The 19,298-nt window shown below is 46.0% G+C and overlaps 2 protein-coding genes across 11 annotated transcripts in view; both read left to right on the plus strand.

The window, feature by feature from the left end:
- Positions 1–6,452, plus strand: part of LOC143819562 (uncharacterized) — a 55,071-nt gene extending 48,619 nt beyond the window's left edge. For all 3 annotated transcript variants that reach the window (XM_077301327.1, XM_077301328.1, XM_077301329.1), the window contains 3 exons: positions 719–4,097; positions 5,171–5,289; positions 6,178–6,452. In XM_077301327.1, coding sequence (XP_077157442.1) covers positions 719–4,097; positions 5,171–5,289; positions 6,178–6,255 — 3,576 coding nt within the window. In that variant the 3' untranslated portion in view covers positions 6,256–6,452. The remainder of the gene's footprint in view (positions 1–718; positions 4,098–5,170; positions 5,290–6,177) is intronic.
- A 1,525-nt stretch (positions 6,453–7,977) lies between these two features.
- The window catches only part of LOC143819563 (uncharacterized), a 29,877-nt gene continuing 18,556 nt past the window's right edge, over positions 7,978–19,298 (plus strand). For 7 of the 8 annotated variants that reach the window (XM_077301331.1, XM_077301337.1, XM_077301333.1 and 4 more), the window contains exons 1-6: positions 7,978–8,100; positions 9,127–10,579; positions 11,214–11,275; positions 13,019–13,060; positions 14,973–15,634; positions 16,660–17,700. In XM_077301331.1, coding sequence (XP_077157446.1) covers positions 9,524–10,579; positions 11,214–11,275; positions 13,019–13,060; positions 14,973–15,634; positions 16,660–17,700 — 2,863 coding nt within the window. In that variant the 5' untranslated portion in view covers positions 7,978–8,100; positions 9,127–9,523. Of the gene's footprint in view, positions 8,101–8,430; positions 8,516–9,126; positions 10,580–11,213; positions 11,276–13,018; positions 13,061–14,972; positions 15,635–16,659; positions 17,701–19,298 lie in introns of those variants that run through there. The other variant, XM_077301332.1, reaches the window with a different exon arrangement.

Raw genomic sequence — 19,298 nt, forward strand, 5'->3', positions numbered from 1 at the left:
GCATGAGGGTGCAGGAGAGGCTTGCTGCTGTGTCTCTGAGCAGTGGCTCCAATGTCCAGGGGTGCCAGTCCTCTGGTCAGCCGGGAATCTAGATTCTGCATGTGGGGTGGGGTGGGGGAGTCAAGATCCTTGAGCCAGCCAGGGACTGGAGTTGTTACACCAACATTCAGAGTTTGGAGAAGATAAGAAAGGTGTTCGGCCTTTGTTGCTGACAATGGAGGAAGAGAAAGGCATCTTAATGAGTGAAGGGGTGTGCATCCTTGATTGGTGGGAATGATCACTGTTCAGTAATGTGCGTTGTCCTATTAACATTTTCAGGCTACATATTTGGAGTGACTTTATATGCATCTCCATGTATATATCACTGATTCTGATTTTATAGTGTGCTAATTCATTTCTTAGAGGCCCAGATTCACTGCTGGGATCTCATCCTGCCCGTATCTCTCCATGATGTGAGATCAGGGTGGTTTCTCTTGGTCTGCTGACATTCTGCCTGCATTCTGCAGATTGTTCCAGACTTCCTTAGGGGTCTTCATGTGACTGGGAGAGAATTGCTGATCTTGGTCCCCCCGTAAATGGAGATAAAGATGGAATCCTGTCTGTCACTTAGGGCTGTTGTTTCTGCCTAGCGCTCTCTTTTGCATTACTGTCGCCATCCAGAAAACTGCTCCTGTTCACTGATTGGTTCCCGTTTTCTTGATTGTTTAATGTTTTCCAGGAAGAAGAGCTTTTCCCCTTTAACTTGGATGAGTTTGTTACTGTGGATGAAGTTACAGATGAAGTGGACTCTCCCTCCCAGCCTAGAAGGAACCCTCTCAGGGGTAAGAGGAAGGATGCTGCCCGTGAGCCCAGCTCCAAGCGAAGGAAGGCCAAGACCTCTGATGACCATGGAGCTGCTGGGCAGGAGCTCTCCTTTGTCACATTGGATGAGATTGGGGAGGACGAAGGTGGGATGGGCCAAGCGGCAGAACATCTGGAGGGCATGCCAGATCCCCAAGCGCTGGTCACTGTTGACGAAGTGAATGACGAGGAAGAACTCATCTCCATAGTGGCCCGGGATCCACAGTCACTTGTTACTTTGGATGAGATCTCTGAGCAAGAAGACCCTGCTGCTCATGAGACCATGAAAGAAACAGGTGGTGAGCCAGACCTTAAAGCAGAGCCCTTAGTAACGGTGGATGAAATTGGAGAAGTGGAAGAGCTACCTCTGAATGAGCTTTCACATTTGAAAACTGAGACCTCGAACAACAGGCGAGAAGAGAAGCAGGTGCTTTTAGTCCCTGGAGACCTCCTTTCTTCCCAGGCGCTAGAAGACCCAAGCACTTTGTTTACAGTGGATGAGATCCACGAGGACAGTGAGAATCAGCCTCTGGTGACGTTGGATGAAGTGACTGAAGAGGAGGATGACTTCCTGGAAGGAGAGTTTAACTTTGTTACTGTTGATGAAGTTGGCAGCAAGGATGAGGAGGAAGAAAAAGTCACTGTTATAATAACAAATATGAACAAGTTGGTTGCCACAACAGTCCTTGAAGAAGACATTCCAGCTGCAGTTGCGGAACCAACGGAGGGTTTTCTTTTGGCTGTGGATCAAGAAGAAACAGCAATTCTAGATGCGGAAGATGTTCCTGAGGAAAACAAGGTACCTGGGGCTCCGAAGGAAGCTACTGAAAAGGAGAGTGTAGTTGCAGAAGTATGCACACTGGCAACGTCTTCTGAAGAACGTGGGGTGGCTCAAGTGGCAGAATGTCTGGAGGCTATGCCAAATCCCCAGGAGTTGGTAACCACTAGTGAAGTGCATAATCATGAAGATCTCATCTCCGATGTGGCCCAAGATTCACAGATTTCTGAGCAAGAAGACCCTTCTGCTCCGGTTAAAGAAGCAGACAACAAGCCAGACCTTAAAACAGAGCCCTTAGTAACGATGGATAAAATTGGAGAACTTCTTTTGAACCAACCTTCTCATTTTAAGACTGATGCCTGGAACAACAGGCAAGAAGAAAAGCAGGTGCTTTTAGACCCTGGAGATCTCCTTTCTTCCCAGGTGCCAGAAGACCCAAGCGCTTTAGTCACGGTGGATGAGATCTATGAGGACAGCAGTGATCAGCCCCGAGTGACTTTGGATGAAGTGACTGAAGAGGACAATGGCTTCCTGGAAGGAGAGCTTAACTTTGTTATTGTTGATGAAGTGGGCAGCAAGGATGAGGAAGAAGAAAAGGTCACTGTTACAGGAGCAAATATGGACCAGCTGGTTGCCACAAGAGTCCCGGAAAAAGAGACCGCAGCTGCAGTCCCTGAACCGACAGAGAGTTTACCATTGACTCACAAGCAAGAAGCAGCAGCAATTCTAGATGAAGTCTCAAGAGGGAAAAAAGCATGTCCTGCAGCGGAGCTTCCAGAGGAAAGTAAGGCCTTTGAGGCTCTAATAGACATTGCTGAAAAGGAGAATGCTGCTGCAGAAATAGATACACAGGAAATGACCTTTGTAGAAGGTGGGGTGGCCCGAGTCCCAGGACATCTGGAAGCCATGCCAGATCTCCAGGTGTTGGTCACTGTGGATGAAGTGAGCAATGAGGAAGAGCTCACCTCTGAAGTGGCCCGGGATCCACTGTCTTTTGTAACTTTGGATGAGATCTCTGAGCAAGAAGACCCTGCTGCTCACGAAACGGACAGTGAGCCAGACCTTAAAGCAGAATCCCTGGTAGTGGTAGATGAAACTGGAGAAGTGGAAGAGCTACCTCTGAAGCAATCTTCTCATTTTAAGACTGACACCTTGAATGACAAGAGAAAAGATAAGCGGGTGCTTGAAGATCTTTGGGGTCTCCTTTCTTCCCAAGGACCAGAAGACCCAAGCACTTTTGTTGCTGTGGATGAGATCCAGGAGGACAGCAGTAATCGGCTTCTGGTGATGTTGGGTGAAGTGACCGAAGAAGACAATGAATTCTTGGGAAAAGAGTTTAACTTTGTTACTGTTGATGAAGTTGGCAGCGAGGATGAGACAGAAGAAAAGCTCACTGTTACAGGAACAAGTATGGAGGAGCTCAATGTCACAACAGTCCCAGGAAAAAAGACTGCAGTTGCTGAATCAACAGAGAGTTTACCATCAGTGGATGAGCAAGAAGAAACAGCGGTTTTAGATGAAGCCTCCCAGGGAGAGAAAGCAAGTCTTGTGGAGAATGTTCCTGAGGAAAATAAGGCACCTGGGCCTCCTATGGAAGCTGCTGAAAAGGAGAGTGCAGCTGCAGAAATATTTACACAGGGAACTTGCTCTGTGGGAGGTGGGATGGCTCAAGTGGCAGAGCGTCTGGAAGCTCTGCTAGATCATCAACAGTTGGTCACTGTTGATGAAGTTTACAATGAGGAAGAACTCTTCTCAGGAGCGGCCTGGGACCCAAAGTCACTTGTCACTTTGGATGAGATTTCTGAGCAAGAAGACCCTGCAGCTCATGAGACTGTGAAAGAAGCAGATGGCGAGCCAGACTTTAAATCAGAGACCTTGGTAAGGATGGATGAAATCAGAGAAGTAGAAGAGCTTCCTCTGAACCAACCTTTGCATTTTAAGACCAGGCGAGAAGAAAAGCAGGTGCTTTTAGACCCTGGTGACCTCCTTTTTTCCCAGGTGCCAGAAGACCCAAGCACTTTAGTCACAGTGGATGAGATCTATGAGGACAGTGATGATCAGCCCCGGGTGACTCTGGATGAAGTGACTGAAGAAGATGTTGACTTCCTGGAAGGAGAGCTTAACTTTGTCACTCTTGATGAAGTTGGCAATGAGGATGATGAAGAAGAAGAAAACGTCAGTGTTATAAAAACAAGTACAGACAAGATAGTTCTGGAAAAAGAGACTGCAGTCCATGAACCGGCAGAGGGTTCACCATCGGCTGACAAGCAAAGAAAAACAGGAAGAAATTCAGGAGAGAAAGTGTGTTCTGCTGAGAAGGTTCCTGAGGGAAATAAGGCATCTGCTGAAACGGAGAGGGTTGCTGCAGAAAGAGAGACCCAGGAACCCACCTCAGTAGAAGCTGAGAAGGGTGAAGGAGGGGAAGGTTTGGAACAAACCCTAGCGGATGGGACTGAACAAGGGGAGCCACCTTCAGCTGGTAGGTAATTAGTCTTAGTTGCCCGCAAATGAGGTGAAACCTAGGTCCTTAATCCTTTCTCTTTATCAGAAGAGCCAGCTTGGACTTACAATTAAGAGGGGAAGCCTGTAGTCTGGAGAGGCAGGTTTAATTCCCTACCCCTGTGCAGCCAGTTGGGTGACCTTGGTCACAGGGTGTCCTTTGCAAGGAGGCCAAGGGAAGGCGATTGGTAGCCGCTCGGAGAGGCCTTTGGGCAGTACTGGCTGCACCTGAGACCAGTTTGCAGTCCCCAGCTGCCACTGAAGATAACAAGTGTACTGAGAGGAATGGGCCATCAGGAGTCCCTCCTGCCTTCCTGGAGCCTTCTAGAATAATTCCAGACTCCACTGTAGGGAAGAGCAAGAGAGCAGGAGCTCTTCAAAGACTATCAAATTCGTGGTAGGGTAGAAGTTCCTTCCTTGCTGTTTTCTGCTGCTACAAACAGACTAATCCAGCTGCCCTTTTTGAACTCCACTGGGAAAACTAACTAAAATGAACATATGAACGGTCTCCCAAATCCGTTCAGCATTTGAAGGCTGGTGGAATCCCCATAGGTCACTTTTGGGGGTCTGGTATCCTTCTTTAAAGAATAAATCTCTTTTGTTTAGAAGATTTTAATGGAGAGGGGGAGATGCAGAGCATAGACAAGTGCGTTTTTTATTCCCTGTATCACTATTGAGAGTAGATAAATAACTCCCACCAATTGGCTTCATCAGGGGAATCTGTAATGTGTGATAACCACACTGTTTACATAAATACAGTTACAATTATACAAAAGATATTAAAAGTTAAAATCCAAGTCTTAAAGTACCAGTTTCAGACAAAACTGCTGGAGTGTATTCTGTCCATAAGATTGCATAAGGAAAAAAAAAGTAAGATAAGGTAAAACTTTCCAGCACCTCATTCCAATTTTTGGATATTTAACAGAGTATATTTGTAATAGATAGTTACCAAGCACCTTCTTAAAGGTAGACATGAGAATCTTTCTCCTTGTCCCTAGCAAAAGGAAGGGCTTGTGTTGCTCTTTTTAAGTCTCTTTGCACGTTTGCTTTCAGATATAGACTTCCTTGTCCCAAAAGCTGGCTTTTTCTGTCAGATTTGTTCCTGCTTCAGTGTGGATGAGCCATCTATGAAAAGCCACTGCCAGTCTGCGCTTCACCAGCAAAACAAGAAGGTCAGGGCTTTTTGTTTCCTTTGGCATCTTTTAAAGTCCTCATTTTGTTTCACTCCAGACATTTGTACCTCACCTTTTTCCTTATCCAGAGTTCAGAACAAATGAAACCTGCCAAGACAGCCCTGTTTGGCACACCATATCAATAACAATACATCCTTGGCATATGCATGGAGTGCCTCGCAGTTTGCATCCGTGGGCTCTCTGACTGCATCTTCAAGTGGGCAGGCAGTCTTTTTAGCAAAGGCCAAAAGGCGCTGTCCTCTTGCAAAGGCAACTCTTATCAATATTTTCAAAACACTTTCCCTTGTATAGCTCTTCCTTTTTCATAATGCAACTTTCCACGGGCAATTTCTCTCCAAAGGCAAAATATGCAAGGCTTATTCATGCAAAAATCAGGGGAAAAGAATCTGGTTCATTTCTTACTTTACTAAAGCATCCTTCAAAGCCTTCTTTAAAAAGAATTGTTTTCAAATGCCTCAATGGTGAAAATGAAAGACACATGAATATATTTGAGAAAATGTTGAACAAGAGTTTACAAAAAAGGGTGCCTGTTGTGGGGAGAGGAAAGGGAAGGGGAATGTGAGCCGCTTTGAGCCTCTTTCAGGTAGAGAAAAGCGGCGTATGAGAACCAACTCTTCTTCTAAAGCAGAAGGAATTTTTTATTTATTTGGAATAATAATGTGACTGACACTAGAGGTTCCTAAATTCACGTGAAAAATCTTCAGTTAAAAAAGTATGCTACAGAACACTACATTTATCTCTTATTTCCGCTTTCCAAAACACAAAAACCAGCACCACTCTTCCCAGAAAAAGCTTCTTCCCATTGGTGGTGATTCCCCTCCCACTTTTCCCTTTGTCTCAAGAGCTGTGAATGTGTCTTTTCTGCAGAAGTTCATGAACAAGAAGGCCGAAGAGGAGGAGAAAAAGGAAAGTGACGGGGACTCTGCACAAGAGAGTTCAAGGTGATGATCAAGATGTGAGCCACACAGTCTTTAGGGCCCCCATCAGATCCATGTTTAGTTTAGTTCCGTCAACTTGCAGACTTTTGTGTTGTGTATATACCAGCCTCATTATAGGGTAAGAATTGTGTGATGGCTTATGATAGCTTTGTGTAACGGCCCTGACATAATTTAAATAAACCTTACTCTGTAGACAAAGCAAAATACCTGTGGTGTGTGTGTTCTTAATAAATTTAATTTTTTTGGGGGGGGGGAAGTATAAATGATAGGTAAAACAAATAATAGATTATAGATGAATCTTGCATTGCAATATTACTTATTACATTTTCTAATATCCATTCTTATTATCAATAGTAATTATTTTGTTTCTGATGTAAACGTGCCTTAAGATACGTTCTGTCTTACCACAAATCATATAACTACCAGTTTTAAATCCAAGATATTACATAAAACATTAATTTAAAAAAAATCTTTAAAAATACTCCATCAGCCGTTAGTTATTACTTATACTTGTTAGACACACTACATAGTATAAAAGTTATGTATTACCTAGAACTTAAAAACATGTTTAATATTTCATTTATCTATTTGTTCTATATTTATACACACACACACAATTCCCTCTTCAGGGATACCAATTCAGGACAGTTCACAAGAAGTTACAAATTACAGTAAAACATAGTAAGAACAAAACAAATCTATACACTATTAGCTTTGGCTGGGATCTAGCTTCCTCCCAATTAACATGAAGCATACACACACACACACACACACACACACACACTTAAAACTTAGTTTTCAAAAATGCAATATTAAGGGTGCTTTTCCCATGTTAAAGGAAAGGAAATTACTATAGACATGGGTGTAAATAGTTTTGAGTTAATCTATTTTAAAAGGATTAATCTTAAAATGTGTTAATGTTTTTGGACATAAATGGCAGTAAATATTTCTTGCTGACCAGATGTAAGTCAATACAGAGGCTCATAAACAATAAACAAATTCTGAATAAAACTGGGTAAAGCTGGATATTTTTATGGTATTTCACTATCGATTAATATATTCCATATATTTTCCAGTATATTCCATAAAGGCATAAATCTCTACTACATTTCACTAACAAAAATTATATCAGTACTAATATATTTGTCCAAACTACAAATTAAGAATAATATATTCTTGCATTGTCCAGAAATATTTCCCTCCAACTTCTATGCTTTAATTTCATGTTTTGTACAAAGTTTTATACAATATAATTGACGTTATAAATGTTGGCATTGAAAGTTGGCAATAAAATAAAGCGTAAACCCATTCTCCATAAGGTCTTCTACTCCCAAGTGTCGCTGCCATTGATGTGAGCGCTCTCCATGCATTCACTTGATATGCCGCTTGAGTGAAATAGGGGGCGGTCCCCGCGGTGGCCAGTGGCCCCGGCCTTTGAAAAGCCACTCTGCGCCCAGCCCAGCGGGCAGCCTCATGTGGTCCGTCGCCCCTCCTTTGCTTCCCCGCCTATAAAACCAGGCGGCGGCGGCGGCAGCAGCAGCAGCGCCCACTGAATCCCCCCGGGGACCCCCTCCCGCATTCAGGACTATAATAATAATAACAACAACAGGAGCCTAATTCCAGGCTCCCTCCGCCCTCCTCCCCTCCCTCCGGGTCAGCCTGGTGGGTCTGGGGGCGCCCTGCCTGGCCCCACCCCCCAGTCGCCGGAAGTGTCGCGCGAAGCCCACTCGCGGCTCCTCTTCCCCTACGGCTTCCCCGCTCCGCCTGCGCGTGCGCCGCCGAGGTCGGCCCGCCCTCCTGGCGCGTGCGCAGAGCCGTTGCGCTCTCGGCTGGTTCTGAGCGGCGGCCTGAGGTAACCGGCGCGGGAACGGGGGCGCGGGGGGGGGGAGGCTTGCCCTGCGGGGGGGGGGGGTTGTGAGGCGGGGGGCGGCGGGAAGACCTCCAGCTCGACGCCCTCCGGAGGTCCCGCCAGCGGCAGCGCAGAAAGGCCGCTCTCCGCTGACTGCCCCTGGCCATGGAGGCTCTCCTCGGTCCCGGCCGGGAATCCCTCCTCATCCGTCTCCGTTTCGCCCCCCCCCTTCCCCCCCCCGGGGCTTGGCTGCGAAGTCGCCTTTCTGGTCCGATCTCCCCCCCCCCCCTTGGAGGCTTTTCCGACCAGGGGGGGCGGCCGTGTGGGCCTGAGTCCCGGCAGGCACTTTAAATTAATTTAACTAATTAATTAATTAAATTTATGCTCCGACCTTATGAAAAGCCTTGGGCACGGCCAGGTATATAACGTCTACTGGGTTGCTGTTGTCAGAGGACATGTCTGTTGGTAGCGACTAACCATAATAACTAAAGGGGACCTCCCCATTCAGAGGCATTCAACCCCTGAATATCAGTGTGTGTGTGTGTGGGGGGGGGATATTGTGTGTGTATGTGTGGGAAATATTGTACCCTGTTGTCAGCCCGCCAGAGGACGGCTTGGTCCTGGAGTAGTGAACGCAATGGACCACAGATCTGCCCCAGCAGGTTTCTGCCTTCAACAGACTGCATTAACAACAGAGGAGTAGCTTTTTTTGCCTAGCAGCTTCATTAAATTGCTGTCAGTATTTCAGTAGAAGTCAATAAAGTTACAGTGCTTTTCGGCTCCATACCTTCGTTGTCATGATTGTCAGTACTGAGTAGAATTTAAGGTTTTATGTTTAGGTTAAAAATCCATATTTGTGTCACTTAATTTTGCTGATATAGGAACCATGGTTTCAAGAAATGGACAAAACAAATGAAGCCCTTGGCTTAAATTCTTAGTTATTCCCCAAAACAACTAGTTTATAGATTGGATTTTCCTTACACACTGTTTCATTAAAATGTCGTCTAACATTTGTGTTTTAATTTTCAGCTATGCAATATTCTTGCAAAGAAAACTATAGCGTGTGGATCCTCTGAACAGTGACGTTGCAAGAGCATGACTGCCAGGACCTCTCCCTTTCCAGTTTTTATTCCTTCAGTTTACAGAATTCTGTAGTTGTCTTATGCCTTGTTGAACAAGATGTCCCTGGACACTTCCTTGTTTAACTCTAGAGGAAACATAACTTCAGGACCAAGGAGACCCAATCTCCTGTGAGCTGTTTATGGTTGCAGAGCCAGAACCAAGGTAGTCTTCAAGGATAACTCTCTCCTGGTCCTCCCTCGGGATTACTCCAGTGATGAATGGGAACGGAAATTAGGGCTGGATTTCAGGTGTGGATCCTTAGGTTACCACACACAGAAGGGAACTAAGACAGGAAAGGAAGAATATGGATCAAATGCAGAAGGAAGAGAGCCAGGCTTCCTGCTGGGATAAACTATTTCTAGTTGAAAGGAACAGTCAGAAACCGTCCCCTTCAGGAGAGGCTGCAGATCATAAAACAAACATTCCGAGCCCCGACCTGAAGCCCTCTCATTTGAACCTTTTGACCACCTTTGGATTATCCATTGAAGACTTGGAGGAACTTAGTCACTACCCAGATGATCAGCTGACACCTGAAAACATGCCCGTATTGTTTCTGGCTATCCAAAAGCGCAAACTGGCTTCTAAGGGACCTCCTTTACCTTTGAAGAGCACAGAAAAAGCAACCATTTCAACTGCTGATGGCCTTAATCCCACGGTAGAGAAAACAGTGATTGATTACAGGCATAAAAGCAAGTATGGATACAACGAAGGCCCCAAGGAAGGGAATGCCTCATCCATAGCGAAGGACATGAGCATGGAAGGATGTCCAACCCAGCAGCCCGAGTCTGTGCCTGCGATGGCCTCCAGTGTCATTAGCAGTCCAAAGAACCCCACTAAAGAACTCATGCGACAGGCAGGCTCTCAGGCAAGTGCACCAAACCTTCAGGCTTCTCTCCTTGTGGCTCCTGCAGAAAAGGCGCCTTTAGCAGAACATGGGGTATCGGCAGGAGTCCCATCTATGATGCTCCCAGTGGTGCCTCCCGTGCCTCCGTCTGTGATGCCTCCTGCCCTCCCATCCAACCTTATGGAAGCTATGAACCAGCGCCTGCCCCCTTTTACTCCTGAGCAAGTTGAGTTTCTAAGTAGGCATTGCAGATACGAACACGCCCCCAGGGCTGATCCACCTAATTGTCTGTATCAGACAATGGGTGGCCAGAAGACTTTTCGGAAGGCGCCAGAAGACCCCGTTAAGTCCCCTTTTGGCACGGTGAAAGCATCTTGGCTTCCAGATTTCTCACAAACAGATAAGCAGAAGGAGAAGAAATTGCCTACCGCACCACAGATGTGCGATTACTATTCTGTGACTCCGAGAATATTTCCACATTTGTGTTCTCTGTGTAATAAAGATTGTCTAGATAAGGTGAGTTAACCTCCCCCCCCCCAACATACAATTTGTACATGATATATTCTGGACATCATGCTACAGTTATTTGTTTATGGGGTTTGTGTGCACCATTTCTCAGCAAAGGATCCCAATTACATCACAGACAGGTAGACACCAGAATGCAAATTACCACATTAAATAACCAACAAATAAAACACCTTGAAGTTGTAAGCTGGAGCTCTTCCGCCAAGCTTTTTGTTGGGGCCAGTGATGCTATAGCATCTAATGGGCCCTCCCCCTTTAAAAAACATCCCCAAGTCTGCATCGTAACTTGGCAATAGGCCTATTCAAAGGGATAACACTAGAAATACTATCTAATCAATGTTGCTGTTAGATGTAGATGGTTTAAATGGTTTTAAAATGTATTATTTTAATTCTACTATTGTTTTATTTGATGTTGCATCCCTTAGCTGGCCTGCCAGGAGGGCAGTATATAAATAGATTGATTAATTAATTAACTAATTCTTAAGAGGCCGTACAACATAGGCCTCCGACTGGAAGCCACAGGATAAGGGCAAAGAGCACTTTGAATCATGCCTCTTTTCCCACGCAGGTTTTTACCCTCTTGCATTTGCGGCTGTCTGTCTGTCTGTCTGTCTGTCTCTTGTAGGACTGGACTCAGCACCTGAATTCCCTGCAGCACAAAGAGAACTGTCGTTGGCTCCTCTGGCAGTAAGGACTTTCATTTCCATTGTACACTGAAATGACTGACAATATGGTTGCTACAGTTTTTGCAGGTGATCCTGTAACACCCTGCATTTGATTCAGCTGAAGAGGGCCACATATCCTGTGTTCAAGTTTCTGCGGGTCTCCTAATGTGTCTGAGAAAAGGGTTGAGGCTGTCCTTCTCAACCTGGATGGTTGGTCGTAGGTGAAAGACGAGTTCTGCAGTCTGTCACACTCTCTGCGTTCAGCAGTTCTTGCAGATGTAGGCCAGAGACGTGGGCCTACTGAGAGTCAGCGCTGAGGAAGGGGGTTATGCAAGTGAGAAATGGTTAGGAGAAGCAGACTGGGGGTTAGATAGGGATAGTGTTGAAATGTGAAGGTTTGGGAAGAGAACACACCTTGGAGCAATGGAGAGGGCATGGATCTGCCAAAGCGCTGAAATTTACCCCTGATCTTTAGGAAGGAGGAAGAGTCTTGTGTTTAAAGATGAAGAATGCCCGTCCTCTGGGTGGAGAAGTGAATGTTGCTGAAACCTTTATGGACAGTGTATAGAATAGCTGTGGTAGTAGTAGTATTTGCTACCTGTTCTTTCTCTTCAGACTCATTGTATTTCCCAAAGTGGAAAATTGATTTGGAAATTCAGCATTCAGTTTCTGAAGAGGAAAGTCTTCAAAATGACTCGATGATCTTATGGAGAAATTGAAGGGAAGGTAAAGGAATTACTAGATGCCATTCAGGAAGTTATTTCAAAACACTCTAATAGGATCTAATCGAGAATGTATTTAAAAAGTCCAAGAGAATGTCAACATTTGTAAATAGCAGTCAGGTCAGTAAAACCACGAAAGGCAAGTTTTCTGTCCAAAGGCAAGTCCTGTCCAAAAGAGAATTCTCACAAAAGAATGTAAACCGGACAACAAAAAATGAACTGAGTCAATTGTTGAGGGCATGAAAACAGCCAAACATAACACCTAATAATTATTAGAAGGTATCTTGGAACTCATGTGATTGGCCAGCATAATCTTGTCCCCCATAAGCTGGTAGAAAACATGCCTTAGTTGGAAGTCCCAAACACATGCAGCTGAAAGGGGGAGTTGTAAAGTTATGATGATGAGATTTAGTCATTAGAGGCTTACAAAGTCAGGATGATGTACAGAAATTGAAGATTTTCTTCCTTAAAATTTGATTTCACTAATCTGACAGGTCTTCTTTGCGTATCCCCTTTGGTGCATGTAAAACCCGGAGGGTTGGTTTTGTGAGGCTATGTTCCTCTATACCTCATGGATGCAAGGTCTCTAAGCTGCTGGAACTCCAGGCCGCTTGACTTGGTAAAGGTGCAGCTTGCTTGGAAAGAGTATAGTGGGCTGCAAAGAAGAGTGTGTGGGAGAGGCTCCAGGAGAACAAACACTGCTTGAACCACAGTAGCCTGGGAATCCTCTTGGGAACAGTTTCTAAACCCTATGAACTAATTTCTACCCAGACAGCTTATTGTTAACAACCATGTTCAGGTCTTGCAACCTGAGAGCTGTGGCTTCCTTTATTGCTGAGCCAGTCCACCTCCTGTTGGGTTTCCCTCTTTTCCTGCTGCCTTCAGCTTTTCCTAGCATGATCGCCTTCTCCAGTGGGTCTGGTTTTCACAAAACTGAAGCTCAGTTCAGTCATTTTTGTTTCTAGGGAGAGAGCAGGTTTGATTTGATTTAGCTGGGTTGATTAGATTTGGCTACATTACTGACATTTCTATTCTTGAAACAGGTATCCAGACTGGACTCCTAAAATTCCCACTTCACCCAAAAGGTAATTTTTAAACTCTGTTTCCTTAATAACAATTAAGGTGAAAAGAGCCAGCTTGGTGTAGTGGTTAAGAGTGTGGACTTCTAATCTGGTGAGCCAGGTTTGATTCCCTGCTCCTCCTCCACCTACAGCCAGCTGGGTGACCTTGGGCTCACCACAGCGTTGATAAAGCTGTTCTGACCGAGCAGGAATCTCAGGGCTCTCTCAGCCTCCCCTCCCTCACAGGATGTCTGTTGTGGGGAGAGGAAAGGGAAGGCGATTGGAAGCCTCTTTGAGAAGCCGCTTTGACCAACTCCTCCTCCTCTTCTTTCTTCTTTCTTTCTTCTTTCTTCTTCTTCTCCTCCCTCCTCCCTCCTCCCTTCTCCTCCTCCTTCCCCTCCTCCCTCCCTCCCTCCTCCTCCTCCTCCTCCTTCTTCTTCTTGGTGAAGAAAATACTGAGCATGTATTATGTGCTTCTGGGAAAGGCCCCTGAGGCCTTGCAGTGCATTGCTTCTTGGAGGCCTGGCCGCTGCTCTCTTAAATCCACAGCAAGTGTCCTGTGTGGATTCTCCACTGAACATCAGTTTAGTATTGGGGTTAAGACCAGTGGCCTCTAATCTGGAGTACTGAGATTGATTCCTCACTCCTCCTCCACATGAAGGCAGCTGGCTGACCTTGAGCCAGTCACAGGATTCTCAGAGCGCTCTTAGCCCTGCCTACCTCACAGGGTGAGGCACAGAGGGCAATTGTGAGCAGCTTTGAGTCTTCTTCAGGTAGTAAATAAATCTAGTAACAAGCATTCTCGCCCCTTATGTGGGTGGGGCTGGCAAGACCTGGCAATAAGCACCTCGCCGTGCTGCTGCAGCTGCCTGTCTTCCAAGGCCCCTGTGGACAGCGCGAGAGAGAACCGTTAGCTCGTGTCTTTTTCTGTTGCCCTTTTAACTCTTATATTGGTTTTAAACTTCTGAGGTCAGTGTTTGGTGAAGGGAAATGTCAGTCTGATGACTTTCAAGTAGTTTTCCTCATGTCCAGTCAGAATCCAGAAGTGATTGAAGCTGTTGCTGAATGCAATATATTTTAATGCCCAATACAATTTGTCTTGTAGCTGTTACTGAGTCTGTTGACTAAATTGTTTTTGTATGCCAATAAAGGCTTTACTATGCTAAAAGAACGCAGTTTAGTGTCAGAGGGTTTCCATGTTGGTCTTGAGTGGAATAATTAAAGCAATTCTTTCTCAACTTTTTTACTGTTGAGAAACCCTAGAAGTGGCGTGATCACACGGAATATGGTTGGGAAGCAGAGCTGCATGCACACCTGGTGCCCCTTCCCTTCCTACCCCACCAGGCCCATCATTGGCTGGTGGTGGTGGTGGTGGCAGGGGTCACAGTGACCATATATGGTTACATCACCCAATAAATATTTTTAAAATGTATATATAAAATTATCTAACTCCCACCCGTCCAGGAAACCTTTCCAGGGCCATCAAGAAGCCCCAGGGTGTCATGAAACCCTGGCTGAGAAAGCCTGCTCTAACAGAGCCATTTAATTCATTTCTGCTTTTAGTCTCTGATACAAGCACTTCCAAGCTTATAATTAACTTTCCCATAGCAATGTTGCAAGCCAAGGATCTGCTCATTCTTCATATTGCAAGATTTATTTCTGAGCATTCATTGAACAGTTCACAGTTATCTCACTTAAGTGTGTGAGTTAAGTGCTGAAATGGTGAAAATAAGTTCTCAAGCTTACTTGTTCAACCATTGACAGTTCAGGTCTGCAACAAAGTAATATGTCACCCTTTCTTTCTAATTTTGCATGTTAACTTCCAGGCTTTTTCCATTGAGGGACAAAATCTTTTTTCCATCGTTTCAAATTGATCAGGTGATTTCTTTCATACTGAACATATTTGAGAATACTTTGTTATCTACTCGTTCCACAGATACGAAGATGACAGACAGGAGAGGAATGAATCAAGGCAGCGTTCTGCCAGTCCTAGCCCAAAACGTTCAAGACGCTCAAGCTCCGGCCATGCCAGGCATTGGTCTCGGTCACGATCAAGGAGCTCTGGACGTTACAGGACAAGTCGACCCCGAAGCCGAAGTCCAAGGTGCCTTCCAAGTCCCAGACACCAGTCAAGGACTCGGTCAAATTCTCCACGGGAATCTTTGCATTCTAGTAGACGGTCACGATCAAGGAGCTCTGGGCATCACAGGACAAGTCGACTAAGAAGTCCAAGTCCAAGGCACCTTCCAAGTCCTAGACACCAGTCAAGGTCTCCATGGAGATCTTCACACTCAAGTAGACGGTCACGATCAAGGAGCTCTGGGTGTCACAGGACAAGTCAACCAAGAAGTCGAAGTCCACGGTGTCTTCCGAGTCCTAGACACCGGTCAAGGACTCGGTCAAGATCTCCATGGCAATCTTCGCATTCCAGTAGACGGTCACGATCAAGGAGCTCTGGATATCACAGGACAAATCAACCAAGAAGTCACAGTTCAAGACAACCTTCAAGGTCTCCACAGCAATCATTGCCTTCTGGTAGATGGTCTCAAAGTTCTTCCAGCAAGGAGAGAAGATCAGAAAGCTCAACTAAATCTACAGGTAAGAAGATGAATAGCACTAATTAGCTGAAATTCTGGAGCTCATCTGTCCAGTTAGCTTTATGTCTAAAGCAAGGGTTTCCAACCTTTTTGTACTTCTGGGTAACCCTGGAATAGTTATACTGGGTGGTGAGTATAGCTAGAAGAAGAAAAAGAAGAAGAGTTGGTTCTTATATGCCACATTTCTCCACCAGATGGAATTTCAAAGCGACTTCCCTTCCTCTCCCCTCAACAGACTCCCTGCGAGGAAAGTGAGGTTGAAAGAGCCCGATATTACTGAAGAAGAAGAGTTGGTTCTTATATGCCACTTTTCTCCACCTGGAGTCTCAAAGTGGCTTCTAATCGCCTTCCCTTCCTCTCCCCACAACAGACACCCTTTGAGGGAAGTGAGGCTGAGAGAGCCCTGATATTACTGAAGACGAACAGGAGTTGGTTCTTATATGCCGGTTTTCTCTGCCCAAAGGAGTCTCAAAGCGGCTTACAGTCGCCTTCCCATTCCTCTCCCCACAACCGAACCCCTGTAAGGGAGGTGAGACTGAGAGAGCCCTGACAGTCCTGCTCGGTCAGAACAGCTTTATCAGTGCTGTGGCGAGCCCAAGGTCACCTAGCTGGCTGCAAGTGGAGGAGCGAGGAATCATACCCAGCTCGCCAGATTAGAAGTCTGCACTCCTAACCACTGGCTCTCTACAAAATGGCTGCCCCAAGAGACCGAGCCAACCCCCAAGTGGTTGAGTCTCTGTTGATGGTTTGCAAGGTCTCTGCAAGTTGTCTCCTTGGCACCTTCTCTCCATGTCAAGGTGGGCCCAAACCCCGTGCGTTAGGGGGGTGCTGGTCTCTCTGGAAAAGTTGGGAAGATGGCTAGAGCACCACTGGTGGAAGACTCAGACTGAATCCAGTGGATCATCTCATAGAGGTCCACCAGAGGGGCGATGAGGTGGCAAAAGTACAGTCAAATTTACTCTCAAAGTTTAACTCAGGGTGAGGCTAACCACCTGTTTGTTTGTTCCGTCCTTGTTATGCCTACAGAGGATCGATATGCCAAGAAACCTGGTTCCCAAAAAAGGTCTGATGAAAGGCAGCGGACCCACAGGAGTTCCGGCTGCCGGGAAAAGGGGCATGAAGATTTGGAGCGGACAAGGCAGGAAACTCCAAAACAGAAGCTGTCTGCGAATGAGACTGGAAACCAAAAGCAGACACGTGATAAGCTGGTACCAGGACAGTCATGTGAAGAGCTTGAACGCTCAGCATTGGCTTCCCTCACAGAAAAAAGTATCCTTCAGGCCATGGCGCAGCTTCAGGCTCACAGGACAGCAGATGGAACACTCAACCAAGAACCGAATTCTGCAGACCTCATCTCTGTGATCCAGCAGGTTGCAACACAGGTAATTACAACAGTCTTAGATTCCAGGGAAGCATCAACAACACAAGCAAGCACAAGTGTAAGAGATTCAGCTTCCAATAAACTTAATTCTGTGGCCAGGAAGGCCAAGACTCAAAGTGTGAAGATGGATTCAAGTCTCCGGCAAGGCACTGCTAATACCACCAAGGCTGAACGTAAAAGTCTGGGGAGTCCTTGCCCCAAGAAAGGTACCTCTTTGAACAGTAAGGCAAAGGCCAAAAACAAGGCAGGTCTGTGCCCTGAGAAAAGCAGCAAGGCAATGGCCGAGTGTGCAGACAGTCCGTGCATCCAGCAGGGCACTGCTGCGAGTGGCAAGAATGAGGCCCCGCATGCTGTAGCTCAGGAGCCTGGACAAGGCATTGCATCAAGCAGCAAGGCAGTGAATGGCAGTATGGTGGATCTTTCGCCCCACGCAGACACTGCTGTGTGCAGCAGGAATCAAGATGAGGCTGGTTGTAGTCTGAATGAGGGCACAGCTGGAAACAGCGAGGCAGAGAGGCTGCCAGTGACAGATCCTGTTCCCAGCCAAGGGACTGTTGCTGGTGGGAAGACAGAGAACAAATGCCAGGGAGATCCTGGCTCCCAGCAAGGCATTGATCCAAACAGTCAAGCAAGGAGCCAAGATACAGAGATGGAACTGGCACCTGGAAGTGTTTGTCCTTATTCAGGTGAGGAACTAGGGATTCCCCCCCCCTACAGGTTGGTGATATATTGGTTAATGTAAATGAGGAGTGTTCTGCAACAGAAATGTCTTTTCTTACTGTCTTTATATCACTGTCATTAGCATCATCATTTGTTATGGCCTGAGACCCTCGTACCTTTAACACCACATGATGTTCCCATCATCTCAGAATTTATTGAATGTCTTTGGTTGACAAACGGTCTGCCTTGAGTCAACAAGGGTGAGGACCTAAATGGTAGTGGTCCCTGTCCTGTGGAACTAGAAGAAGAAGAGTTGGTTCTTAGATGCCGCTTTTCTCTACCTGAAGGAGGCTCAAACCAGCTTACAATCAACTTCTCTTTCCTCTCCCCACAACAGACAGCCTGTGAGGGAGGGGAGGCTGAGAGAGCCCTGAGATTACTGAAGAAGAAAAAGAGTTGGTTCTTAGATGCCTGTTTTCTCTATCTGAAGGAGGCTCAAAGTGGCTTTCAATCACCTTCCCTTTCCTCTCCCCACAAGAGACACCCTGTGAGGTGGGTGAAGCTGAGAGAGCCCTGATATCACTGCTCGGTCAGAACAGTTTTATCAGTGCCGTGGCGAGCCCAAGGTCACCCAGCTGGTTGCATGTGGGGGAGCGCAGAATCGAACCCGGCTCGCCAGATTAGAAGTCCACACTCCTAACCACTACACCAAACTGGCTCTCTGAAGAAGTAATCTGAAAAAGTGTGGACAGGGAAGCTACTCTTTTTTGGGTGGCCTTGGGGTGATTGTGATCATAGAATCCTAGAATCATAGAGTTGGAAGGGACCTCCTGGGTCATCTAGTCCAACCCCCTGCACTATGCAGGACACTCCCAACCCTATCGCTCATCTACTGTAACTTGCCACCACTTGAACCTTCACAGAATCAGCCTCTCTGTCCAGACAAGAGGCAAACTCTGCTCATGTCTTCACCAACCAGATAGTGGACAGGGATAGATTTTTCATTGTTCTATATTCTCACTGGTGGAATTTAAGCAGTGACTGGAGAGGGGGTTAGACTAGATGGCTTGTTTGGCTCCATGATTCTGTTTTTCAGTCTTGTGTATCAGGTTATCAGTTGCATTTTGCATATTATTTTGCATATTATTAGGTGTTTCAATTCTACTACAAGGGAGAAGGAGCTGGATATAAATTTGGTCACAGTCAGCCAGCAACTTAGTTCTGAGTGAGTCTCAAGACCTGGTGAGAGATGTAGTGGTTATTACACCAGTTGAGAACAGTGACCAAATTCTATTAAGTTCAGCATTCAGGTCAATGGAAAGTTACCCTTAAAGTCCAAAACTGTAACATATGAAATAAAAACAGGACACTTTACACAAATGAGCGGAGAGCGACGAAGATGATCTGGGGCCAAGGGACCAAGCCCTATGAAGATAGGTTGAGGGACTTGGGAATGTTCAGCCTGGAGAAAAGGAGGTTGAGAGGGGACATGATAGCCCTCTTTAGGTATTTGAAAGGTTGTCATTTGGAGGAGGGCAGGATGCTGTTTCCGTTGGCTGCAGAGGAAAGGACACGCAGTAATGGGTTTAAACTTCAAGTACAACGATATAGGCTAGATATCAGG

Source organism: Paroedura picta, chromosome 10 (genome assembly GCF_049243985.1).
Source record: "Paroedura picta isolate Pp20150507F chromosome 10, Ppicta_v3.0, whole genome shotgun sequence".
Lineage (NCBI taxonomy): Eukaryota > Metazoa > Chordata > Lepidosauria > Squamata > Gekkonidae > Paroedura > Paroedura picta.